Here is a 12,487-nt window from a genome sequence, read left to right as displayed (position 1 = left end):
TAATGATAAGTAATTTGGATGCACTACTGTCACTGCAGCATATATCACTTATACTGTATTACCACTGCAGCTGAAGAAGAAACAACACCTACTGTGAGTGAGTCCCCCAAGGCGGCGATGACTTTGATATCTGCCGCCTTCACAAATTCAACTGGAGCAAAGGGTGAAAGCAAAGAGGGAGACAAAAGAGAAGAAGTGAATGTGAAGTTTCAGCTCTTGGATAGCAGATTGGTTTGGGACGGGTGGAGTGACCCTGACAGACCTGAGGAGGGGATGGAGGGAGAAGGACTCATGTCCGGGCACTGGAACACGTGATGTTTGAAGCTCACCGGCCGAGTTTTCTCTGGAAACTCCTGAGAGAGGAACAAGAGCGGGGGCAGGTCTGAGCCCTTTAATCGCTGGTTTTCAGGTACGTAGTCCTGCAGACGCAGCCTTGAGATGAAACCTGATTTTAATTTCTTCCTCATCTTTCCTGTCACTTTGCGCAACTACGTTATCTTTTCTTTATTCTGATACAGCCGTGCTTGTTGTGCACATACTCAGGATGCCTGCTGGTCCATGTGGTGTGGCCAGTTGTTCCCCCATAGTGACCTGCCCCTTATGTTAAAAGTAGGTTACACATTGTTATCTACTTGTATTGTTTTTGCTTCATTTTCAATTAAGGCTTTCTAGTCATAGTTAGTCATGAGATAACCTGCCTGCTTAAATGAACATTTAACTTAAATCAGATAACAAAATAAGGGTTGTTAGATCTTTTTTATATCATCCAGTATCCAACAATAACATTTTCATGTTCAGTGATTAAACCGGGTGTGAACAGTACCTTGTTGAGGGCTTCCTTGCTGTAGTGTCGTATCCCCTCTTCATACTCCCACCACCAGTCATTGCCTTAAAGAGAAGGATTATTCCAAAAAGTCCATTCGAAACTTCTTAACTCGCATTTATCCATTAAACAAGTACTTTTCCTTTCACAATGACATTTACAGCACAAAAATACTATGACTTTCAGAATCAGTCTTTACTCCTCAGTGTACATGTACTTCTATATTTTTTTTGGTTACCAGATAACATTATATGCAGTACAATCTGTCTAAAAAGGCCCCCGTTTCAGAGGCAGTTGTAACAATAAATACAGGCACACAGCCTCACGTGTGCTCTGCCCTCCTGCTTGTTCTAGCACTTACCTTTGACAGAGCAGGACGTGAGCACACATGTTGCCACGGCGATCCAAAGCCACCCCATAGTAGTGCGTATGCGCCAGTCAATAGGATACCCCTACAGACTGCACGGTGCGATGCAGAGTTTTACAGCGCTGTCACTTTGTCTCGCCCACCCTCTAAAGCCGAGTGACAGCCTGCAGGCCCAGTGAGAGCCGGCCTGAGCGATCCATCGATGGCAGCAACACAATGCCTCATTACAATAACACGATTTCCACTTTACAGGAAACCTGTGATAGCATTTAGGCAATAAAGACATTTCAAACAGCCAGTAAATATCCATATATCATTTATTAACTTCTTTATAAACTTGTATTTGAGATGGTAAAAATGTAGTCTTCTTGACAATCTTGACCAGTTTCATTTTAGACAAATTGTGAGATGTGTGGGTACCGATGTGTGAATGCTTCAGTGAACAGTTTCTTATCGTCCTACTAATAACATTTTATTGTCCTTTTAGACTTCATACGCGTCATGCAGATGTTTTGGCAGATAAGCTCTCGATAACTCGGTAATAAGCAAGCAGGTACTGAACTGAACGACCGGGCCGCGTGTGGCAAAATCAGAAGTTTCTAATCTTGTTTCGATGAATACTGTCTGGCCAAACCGTGGCTCCATTTCTTCATCTGAGGTCCATCTGAGCTGAAAAGTGTAGGCTGAGCACAGAGCTCCAACTTGGACTTTTGGTGAGGGGGTGGAAATTCTCACAACAGCTGAAGTTGTGTAACCAAACACACACACACACACACGCACAAAACTAATCCACTTCCTCTACGGTAGAAAGATCCAGAGTTTGAGGCGCTGCTATATTTAAGGCTGCTCCAGTTTCTGCCTCGGCTAACACAAGGCTTAATAAACAAACAAACAAAAAAAAAACTGGCTTGTTGGATGAGATGAACTATTGAGCTCCCACCCAAAAACCAACCAATAGAATGAAATCAAAGCCCGCTGATGGCAAAATATCACCCGATGTACAGTAACACCTGCTCTCCACTTCCTGTTACTGGGTCTATACATCAGCCATTTGTTCTCTAAACTGAATTTTTAAAAACCTTTGCTTTCACGACGCTTTGAGAGTGACAGACGTGTCTGGATGAATTTTTAAACAGGATCTGCATCAAGGATTTCAGTGTCAGCTCAGATTTGAATGATATCAGCAGCTCCTCATTCTTTGTGCGTGCCTGCCGTGTTGAAAACGAAGACTTGAACCTGCATGCTTTAAATTAAATCTACCCAGTCCAGCCCTTCTATCAACCAAAACAAACCACTTAACATTTTTTTTTCCTTCTTATACTAATGGCAAAACATGGCTTTAGTACATTTTAGCACTGTTACTAATGTTGAATGAAAAAAACAAAACAAAAAAAAACACGGCCTTTCTCTGTGAATTGCAGACATGTCAATTGAACAAATGACAACTGAACGCAAAATTGCTATCAAAAATGAATGCAGCATCTGTCCACTCATTAAATCTCTGAAAGTAAGGTGCCTAAAATTAAAGTCTGCAAAATGATAAGAGATTACATGCAAAAACATGATTTTCTTTAGCATCTAGGGGATAGCAAATAAAATTATTCTAGTTCACATTTTCCTGCCTCAATTTGTTTCTAAATACTCCTCAAAATTAGTATTTCTGCAGTCTGACTGTCATGTTCTTAAAAAAGGGAGAGCGAGAAGAAACTAATGCACATATCAGATGCCAACTGTGTTGATTAGTCGAGTCCAAAATGCCTTTGATGTGGCAACAGCAAGACTATTTCCACAGTGAGGAGACGGGTGCTTGTGGCAGTATCCTGAGTCACAGGCTAGCAAGTCCCAAGTCTGTGTAATCCTCTCTACGCTCTGCTCTGTAGCACTGTCCATAAACACCCACACTGCTTTTCCTCAGCACAGGACCAGCATATTTGAAATGAGAAAGGGAGTTGTGAGACTGCACAGTTGCTCTTTAAGCATGTGGAGGGAGCAGGCAGAGTGGGAGAGGTGCTCGAACTAGCAGGTATGCAGGTAGGTGAGCACCAGCTGCTCCACGGGAGGGGCCGGCAGAGCCTCTTGTCTGTCTTTTACTGCCCTCACTCCATCTGGCTGCCTCTCACTGCTGCTGCTCCTCTTCCTCCTGGGCCGGGCCCTGGGCTTGTGCTTCTCCCTGACCCTGGGGCTCGGCCTGGGCTTGCGACGGTTCCTGAGCTGGTCTGGGAGGGGGCGCTGGAGCAGGGGCGGGAGGGGGCGCTGGGGCAGGAGCGGGCGGGCGTGGGGGGACTATGATTTGGTGTTGGCGCTGTCTGTAGGCGATGACTGTGCCTAACAGCAGGGCGATGACGGTCATGAGGTAGAGGTCCCACTCCGGGCCCAGAAGCTGGTCCAGGTCCACCTGAGAAATCAGCTCCTTCAACTGACAGGAGCCAGAACCAAATGGGGGGAGGATGGAGGGCATGTGATTAATATCAGGTCCCTCTAATGAAGCTTTTAACTTGGTTGAATTACAATACTGAGTTTCTATTGCAAAGCCAAATTGTCACAGTCCCAGCTGGAGAATTCCAGAGACAGTACTCACGTTAAGATCCTGCAGGTACTGCAGAGTGTAAATCAGACCCAGCTTGCACAGGGCCAAGAAAACTGGGACCTGCGCATCAGGACTGGCTTCAGCGGCCATGTCGTAGAAACGCTTGGCTAAATGGATGTCCTGCAGAGCCACATCAAACAGTTCTGAATCACAAACCAGTCTGTGTCGTGCTGCATTACAGACTGTACAGTGTAAGCAGTGCACGCTGAGATCTTTACAAAACTTAGGTTGTAAATCGATTGCAACTGCACTACTTTGATAAAGCAAAAGGATCTAAGAACACATCGATAGTATAATCACACATTTAGGAACATCTTCAATATTACTTTAAAGATACCGAGTAACATTTCAGTGGCTTTAATTTACAGCTTTAATGCAGCCTCTGGATATATAAGATGTATGATACATTAAATAAAGCACAGTCTCAGAAAATAAACTTGAGTTCACTTTTATCTCTTTTCCTTGTTTTATTTGTGTACTTTGGCGTATGGGGGCGGAGGGAAGGGAGGAGACTATGAGGACACTCAGTGTTGTGTTTTGCTTGTATATTTACCCATTAGTGCTGATTACTGTACACTAAAACATTAAAACTACATTAATTACATTATGACTGCATTCTATTCACCAGTGAAACTTACCTGTTTGATGCCCAGGCCTTTCTCGTGCATGTAACCCAGGTTAAACATGGCCTGGGCACTGTGCTGCTGCTCTGACGCCAGTCTGTAGTGGATGACAGCTGTCTCATAGTCCACATCCGTCCCGTAGCCGTAGAAGTGGTAGTCTCCTAGTTTTATCCTCGCCACGGTGTAACCTGAGAATGAAAATTTCATGCGTCAGCTTTCATTCCTTCATAGCACAGACTGAAAATGGATGAGGGACGGAGTGTGTGTGGACTCGCCTTGTGCTGCAGCCCTCGTCCAGTGGAGCAAAGCTCGAGGGTAGGTCTCATTCTCACTGAAGATCTTTGCTCCTTCTGGTTGGCACAATCAGTACAAAGAAATGATGTTACATAATAAAAACAAGCATTTTACCCCGAAATTGGTTTCACTAAATCAATTTTAATCTAGTTTACAAAGAAGCTAACCAACCATGATTAGATGAAGACAAAGACCTACTTGCTAATTATGAATGGCGTCTATGTCGTTTGATAAATTAGAGGTATTATGTGTAAATAACATTTACATAAAATATTCACTGTTAGATCACCATCACACAATAAAAAGCTTTTAAAAAAAAAAAGTAAATTTAATTGAACCTCATGTGATTTTTACACACTTTTTTTCTTTCCTCTCATGATACTAATTTCATGGTTTTCCTTACTCTGGTCCAGAATGAAGGCCACGTTGCTCTGGGCCACCTCGTAGCCCTGCTCAGCCAGCAGCAGATACTGGACCAGCGCAGCATCCGTCTCACCCTCCTTAAAGCTGCCGTAGGCCGTCATGAGACGCTCTGACCAGCGGCCGCGCTCACATACGTTCTTGAAAAGCTGCGAGGAGGATACGGACACGCAGTGTGACACCTTCTAGCTTGTAACCAAAGTGTAAAGAACAGAGCTACACACACAGCATGTGGGCTTTAATGGATGAGTAACTGCTGAATCCCAGAAGAGGATTAAGCTTGTCTCTTAATTCTCATTTCAACATAATACAGAGAATGGAGCAGCAGCTCCAGGGTGCCTCACCTCCACAGCAGTGTGGCAGGAGCGCATCACACCAGTGCCAGTAGCATGCATCTGGGCCAAGTTGTAGAAGGCCAGGATGTGGCCTGCCTGTGAGGCCAGGTTGAAGAATTTAAGTGCCTGCTTGTAATCACGCTTCACACCGATGCCATCTGAGGAACGTCAGGAAGAAGAGAGAAAAACAGTGAACTCAGAGGAGAAAAGAAGTATTCCAGTCAAGAGAAATGAAAATGGTGAAAATAAAGAGACTGAAAGCTAGTAACAGAAAGAGAATATCAGATTTGCAAGACAAGCAATGAGGAAAAAGGAAAAGCTGTGACAGAAGTCCATGAGAATGCTGTGTACCACATGTACACACCATGCACAGGTGTGCACACACACACATACACACACAGACTCAGCCCTCAACACTCACTGTAATACATGGTGCCCAGCTGGAGCTGCCCGTCTACCCAGCCCTGCTCTGCAGCCTTCTGGAAGTATTTCAGTGCCAGCTCATAGTTCTGAAGACACAAAACACACAACTTTCAAATGGCTGCTCTCATTTCAGCATGACTGACAATCTGCTGGCTCGCTGTCAAAACGAAAACACTGCATACAGAAACGACTGAGATCTAAATTCCACCTTATTCTTATTCCTGGTGCCGACAACTGTAGCTGCCAGGTTAGCAAACAGAGTAAGCTGCTAATTCAGACGGGTCTGAGGTGCATCTTCAACTTGGACCTGGTTTTAAAAAGGACTGTAATGCGTTCTTACCACTGGGACACCTCTTCCATATAGGTAGGCCATGCCCAGGCCACTCTGTCCCACTGGATTACCCTGGATGAAAAAAAAGCAACAAGGAAATGAAAGACTGCATCAAGGCAATTCACGAAAACCGGATAACATCATCTAAGAGGTAAACGTTTGCACAGCAACAGACACCTGTTCCCCTCCAGAGGTAAGAGTGCTGCTTTCTTCCTCTTAAAGAATAACTAATGATGAACGCTGATAGAAACACTAAAAAAAAAAAAAATTAGCCTTCATTCTTACCAAGTCAGAAGCCTTCTTAAAGTACTGCAGGGCTGTCTCGTTGTTCTGAGGGAGAAACTCGCTGCCTTCTGAGTACATCTGAAAGGCAGAAGGAGTCACATTTCTTAGAAAAAAAAAAAAAAAAAAAAAACTTGATGCAGTGCCTCAGCAACAGCAATGCCAAATCATTGGCTGGATTTATTCTGGACTCCATCTAGACCATCTCACTGCTCTCCAACTCACTGACTGCTTGTCCCAAGTTCTCACACAGCATGTGCTGCATATTCATCATGTTTACAAACACAGAAGTGAAGCAGATGGGCAAAAGGATCCCACATGAATATACTCAAGTATGTTTTGATTGATAAAAGGGACAATGTCAGTGTAAAAAGAACTGTCAAAAAAAACGGTCACCACCTCCTTTCCTACAGGTTAACAGAGAGAGAAAGGGCACGAAGGACGTCTCACCTTGCCGAGGAATGCCATAGCGTGCGTGTTCCCTGCATTTGCAGCCTGGGTGAAGTAGTCATACGCCCTCTGTTGGATAGGAAGCATCAGAAACACATTTCCAGCACAAATGACAATCACAGGAATACAATGCTTCAAAGTCATCTTTGAAAATAAATGTCACCTGATGATTCTGTTCTACTCCACGTCCTCCATGCAGGTGCAACTGACCTAATCCCACCTATCAGGGGGAAACACAGAGCCTTGTTAACTTCAATGACACACAATTAGTAACAGCAATATGGACTCAGTTTCACACATTGACATACTGTCTTCCTCTAATTAGGTAAATGTAATATGGTTGAGAATAAGGACTGAACTGTTCTTTGCCACATAACATTTTTCAAATGATCAATACATTTGATTCAGATACATGTACTGTATGGGAAGGAGATATCGCCTTATTATCAGTGCAGATATGGGAAACTGATTGATGATGACACTATTTTACCTGAGCTTGTACATCTCCTTTCTCAGCTAGAAACTGATAGTACTGGATCAAGTCCTCCTCCAACATCCCACTGGTAGATCCCGGGTTCTCCACCTCATCCAGCAGCCTGATCCTCTGCACCGCTGAGCCCCCTGTCAGGGACACATCACTCGCCACTGGAGGTGGTCACAGAGGGTAGAGATTGGGTTATTTACCCAAGAAGAGCCTGAACATCCCACATGAATATTGAAAAAAACTGCAGTGAATGCTCACCCTGATTTGCCACGAGCCTGTAGTGTGTTAGCGCTGACTCACAGCTCTGAGGAACACCCACACCTCCCCAGTATCTGTATCCCTGATGAAACAATGAGGGGAAATGTCATTCTTTATATTCTAGAAACAATGTAATTGAGTCATTGCTCCACTGACAAACAAATCAACTCACCAAAATCATATGAGCTACCAAGTTTCCACCCAGTGCACCAAAGGTGTAGTAAACCAAGGCCTGAAAGACAGACAGTGGTGGTAATATGTGAACAATTGACAGACGTTGCATAACAGTATTTTAACAGATGTTTCAAATTCACAGTAAGACAGGACTTCAGTCATATGGAACAAAAAAGTACCTTAGCCTGACTCGAGTTAACTCCAAGTCCTGCTGCATACAGAAAGCCAAGAGCCTATGGAAAAGTAAAGGAAGCGCAGTGTTACATAGCTGATTTTCTCAGAACAATTCATCTGCATATGTTTAATGAGTCTAAATGCTGTCAACACATTTCCCAAGTCACGTGTTAACGTTTTAAATGAGCTCTTTACCGTCTGAGCTTTGGGCGAGCCCTCCATGGCAAGTTTCTCAAACATTTCTTTGGCCTTAGTGACGTTCTGGTTCATGTAGTCCCCGAACAGCATGGCGTACGCCACCTTCTCCATGGCTTTCTGGTGGCCTTTCTCCGCTACTTTCAGCAACTTTTCATATAATCTGAGACAGCGGTTAGATAAGCAGAGGCAGCACAGGTGATTTTACATTGAGAAGAGAATAATAAAAATAAGGTGTTCATAATAGTACCATGACACCTAAAGCAAATAAAGATGTGCTGAGCAAAGTTTATCTCACAGCTATATTTATAACAGATAAAAAAAAGTGAAATTTTGTATTTTTGTCATAACATTATTTGTTATCAACAGATACAAATTCTTATTACAGTACAAATATCTTCAGGACAGAAGATGCAAAAGCAGGTTGATCAAAACCAGTAGAGTAAATCAGCAGGAAGAAACTCACTCTTTCTTCTGGGTCTTCCTGGTGGTGGCATTGAGCATGCGCAGGACAGTCTGATACTGCTCCTCAGCCTCCTCCGCCTGCAGTCTCTGCTGTGCCTGCTCCTCCGCTAAAGGAGAGAGAGGAGAAGCCAATAAATGCAGGCAGAAAACAAAAGTTCACAAAACTTTGGCAGCAGAGGGTCCAATGGTAATTTAGGAAATGAAACCATGATGCGTTCTCAGGCTGGTTTCCATCATCAGTTTCATTAGCTGGTGGGCTTTTCAAAGGCTTTTATTTTGATAAGAAGATATATCTACCATAGAACAATTTATCTTTATGCATTGGCTCTGTGTGGGAAATGAGCCAACGACAATGGAAAAGGTTCATCCATCCATTTAAGCAAATAAACTTCCACCTGAGACTGATGAATGGCTGCATTTTGGCTACAAAATAAGATACTCAAGGTAGTTCTAAGTTTGTCACATTTGCTTTTGGGAAGGTTTTACATTATGACATTCAAGCTGTTAAGCTGAAGACTTACTCTCACAGAAGCCCCACTTCTTGTCCTGGTCATAGTCGTAGGTTGTGGCGCACCACAGCCGTCCATCCCCCCGTCCATCCGTGCTACAGTCCAAGTACTCCTTCCCCTGGAAGAGGAATGGGAAGATGCAGGGCTCTCCATGGGCTGTCCCTCCATTCACTACAGGAACTGCACCAAATAAAACATCATATTATATTAGATAACCGAAGAAAAAACAAAGTTAAATTAACTGCATATATTATAATAAGATCTAGAAAATATTTTACCATGTCCACTGTCATCTCTTTCTTCTATGAAACAACTGTTCTGGATTTACAACTTCATATTAGACTTACAATGTCTGCTCATTTTAATAAATGGCAGTTAATCTTCATCTTCAGACAAGTTCAATATTACACTTGTAATGACTGAAGGAAAATGACTGACAATCCCCAAGTAAAATGATGTAACTGTCTGCAAGAGGAGCCGCAGGTGCAAAGTGCTGTTAATTTCCCATGGGGTTTAACCGTTTATCCAATCTGCTGCCGCCATGAAACCACAGGCATCTTTACCCAGAGTCAGCAAACAGAAAACAGGTTAACATGCTCACACTCAGAAATGCTTACAAAGTAAGACAAGGCAGTCTTCATTCCCAAAAACAGGTGTGATTTAAGACAAGGTGAAACCCTGAGGGCACAAAGGAGTCAGTAAAGCTACTGACAAGACTATCACCGCTAAGAGCCAAGATGTTTTTGTCAGGTTCAGACTAGAGGTCCATGCCTCACCAACCCTTGTTAACACAGCTATGTGAACCCTAACAGGATAAACAAAGTAATCAGCTGTCATAAACAGAATGTTTCTGTGACATCCTAGTGGGTGTCCACATGCAGCTGCTTATTTTAAACTGCTGTGAAAACCTTAAATCCTCATTGTATTTTCAAGAGTAAAGTTTCATAGCTACTCCACCATTCTATCCACTTCTGGCTTTAACTGGACAGGCCAAAACAACTCCTCTTGTCAGTCTGCTACCAGTGACAGACAGTATGCCAGCTCATGATCTCTGTCTTACACAGATTTTTGGAGACACATGCATAAGCCAAGAAAACAAACCAGACAAAGCTTAGCCAGTGTTCAGTAGTCAAAACAGAGAAGCTCAAAATTCAACATCAATACATTCAACTCAACAAGAAGTTTTCAATTACATGCATAAAATGCATGCTTAAAGTTAGCTAACTAACCATTCATCCTGCAGTTCTTTTTTCTTATCACACTGCATTAAGTTTTTGCAGCTCATGGTTTGAGCTAAAAATCAGCCTTTACCTTCTTTTGGTTTCTCCTCAAGTGGAGGAGGCTGCTCAGGCAGGTCCTCCTTCTCCTCTCCCTCCAGTCCATCCCCAGTTGTCTGTTTCTCCACTTCAGGCTGGGAGACTTCATGACCAGAGGTCACAGAAGCGCCAGCGACAATTCCTGATGCGAGACGGACATCTTCGTCCTCAGAATCTGGGTCATGGTAAGACTGCAGAGATGAACAAGACGTTATTGCAAAGAAAAAGAATAAAGGGGGAATCACATTGTTTACTAAATGAGGTTGAATACAGCTGCATAAGGCAAAAGCCATGATATCTTAAGTAACATCTGAATATAAATTATTTTGTTTGCTACCACCCAAAAGTCTTGCAACACTGCTATCTTCTCACTTTATTGCATTCTTTCCTTTATTGCATTAAAAACAATGTCCCTGATGAACAGCCAATTTAGGCCACAAACATTGCACTTTTCCAAATGCAATTGATAAGAAATTTCATTGACAGCAGATAAAAGTGTTGTGAGTCATTTAGAAAACAGAAATCAGTTACAGTTTTGTTAGAGTCGACACCTGGACAAAATAGATCTCTAAAGTTAACATTGCCAAATTCGGAGGTACATCATCCTAAAAATGTACCAAAGCATCTGTTTAACACTAAGCTAAAATACATTTAAATTGGATTTCAGCAAATAGCTTGGATAGGCTTAAATTGATCAATCTCTGTTGCCTGAACAACAAATAATGAAAAAATGAAAAAAACAACAACTATGAAATAGCACACAAGGTAAGGCAATAAAATGTGCCTGATTCATCACATAACAGAATACTGGGTAGCAGGTAACACCCCAGGCAATGATACCAACAAAAGTGCACAGTGGTCTACTTTCCATCACATTTTCATGCCTATCATCCTCAGGGTATGATATGCTAACTTGAAGGCCAATCTCAAATAGTTCACGTCGTACCTTTAGCTCTTGTCCGTCATTCCCGCGTTGCTCTTCATCTGAAAAGTGTTAATGTAGCAGAGGTAACTGTTAAAGACGTGCACCTGACATGGACAAAGCTGTTAGGTGATACAACGTTAAACAGCTGCCTGCAACAGTTCCACAAGGGTACAACCACTTCAGTCAGCGTAGGTATGCACCAATTATACGACAAAAGTGACACACTTACCAGCTGCTACTTCTTTGACGAGGGCTACCAGCAGAATGGTCAACAAGTAAAACGTTCTTGCAGTCTTTAAATACCTCTTATAGCCCATTGTTGACAAGCTAACAATCTGCTAGCTGTAGCTGCTGCTATTTCTATCAGCAAGCATTCAGTTACAGTTGAGTCACACCAAGGTACGCAGCATAAATAAACCCAAACACACGCTCACTGTAACGGAACTTTTCTCTGTGTAACAACTTAGTTAATTTTATCCGTTGTAGCTGCCAAACAATCAAACAAATTCCAATGCAAAGCTTCGCTAGCAGAGTAGTATCTGGCTGAACTGACGTTTAGCTAGCTAAAAAGCTAGTATTATATAGCCACGCGAAAGACCAATCAAACAGCGCAATATTTGCAAGAGACGCAGCTCCTCGGTCTACAAGTTGTTTGCCGAGTACCTCTTGGTACTGCAAAACATCAAAGTTTAACGGCAAGGTGCAAAATCTTCAGCATTTGGTCTATATTAACCAGACACTACTTAGCTACCCATGTTAAGCCCCTACACTCGATCGACACTTCCTATTCTCGCAATTCGACCAATCACAGCGCTCTTAGCTTGACAGTAGCCAATGGCCGGGGGGCAAAGATGTGTCAGCGAATCAGGTGCGTACACAATTATGTTTCTAGTTGATGGGTTTGTCCACGACACCAAAACACATTATACAGATTACAGTCATGAGGAAGGTAGCGGTGCTTGCTTTGGAAACACTAGGAGCAGCACTGCAACCATTGTAAACCCCACGTTTAGAAATACAAAAAATGATAAATAAATAGATAAAAATACAAG

At 42.8% G+C, this 12,487-nt stretch overlaps 1 protein-coding gene across 1 annotated transcript; it reads right to left on the bottom strand.

The window, feature by feature from the left end:
* Positions 1 to 1,495: 1,495 nt before the first annotated feature.
* On the bottom strand, positions 1,496 to 12,209 carry sel1l (SEL1L adaptor subunit of ERAD E3 ubiquitin ligase). Its single transcript, XM_041958301.1, has 21 exons — positions 11,665 to 12,209; positions 11,457 to 11,494; positions 10,506 to 10,701; positions 9,207 to 9,374; positions 8,687 to 8,792; positions 8,221 to 8,383; positions 8,031 to 8,084; positions 7,850 to 7,909; positions 7,678 to 7,759; positions 7,426 to 7,580; positions 7,099 to 7,155; positions 6,936 to 7,004; positions 6,489 to 6,566; positions 6,213 to 6,275; positions 5,871 to 5,958; positions 5,459 to 5,607; positions 5,098 to 5,263; positions 4,676 to 4,750; positions 4,416 to 4,588; positions 3,769 to 3,897; positions 1,496 to 3,606 (listed from the first exon to the last, which is right to left on the bottom strand). The coding sequence occupies exons 1-21, from the start codon at positions 11,750 to 11,752 to the stop codon at positions 3,307 to 3,309; spliced, it is 2,457 nt and encodes an 818-aa protein (XP_041814235.1). The 5' UTR covers positions 11,753 to 12,209; the 3' UTR covers positions 1,496 to 3,306.
* Between the last annotated feature and the right edge of the window lie 278 nt (positions 12,210 to 12,487).

This window comes from Chelmon rostratus, chromosome 18 (assembly GCF_017976325.1).
Source record: "Chelmon rostratus isolate fCheRos1 chromosome 18, fCheRos1.pri, whole genome shotgun sequence".
Classification (NCBI taxonomy): domain Eukaryota; kingdom Metazoa; phylum Chordata; class Actinopteri; order Chaetodontiformes; family Chaetodontidae; genus Chelmon; species Chelmon rostratus.
Note: the sequence above shows the minus strand (reverse complement) of the source record. Positions and strands in the feature narration are given on the sequence as shown.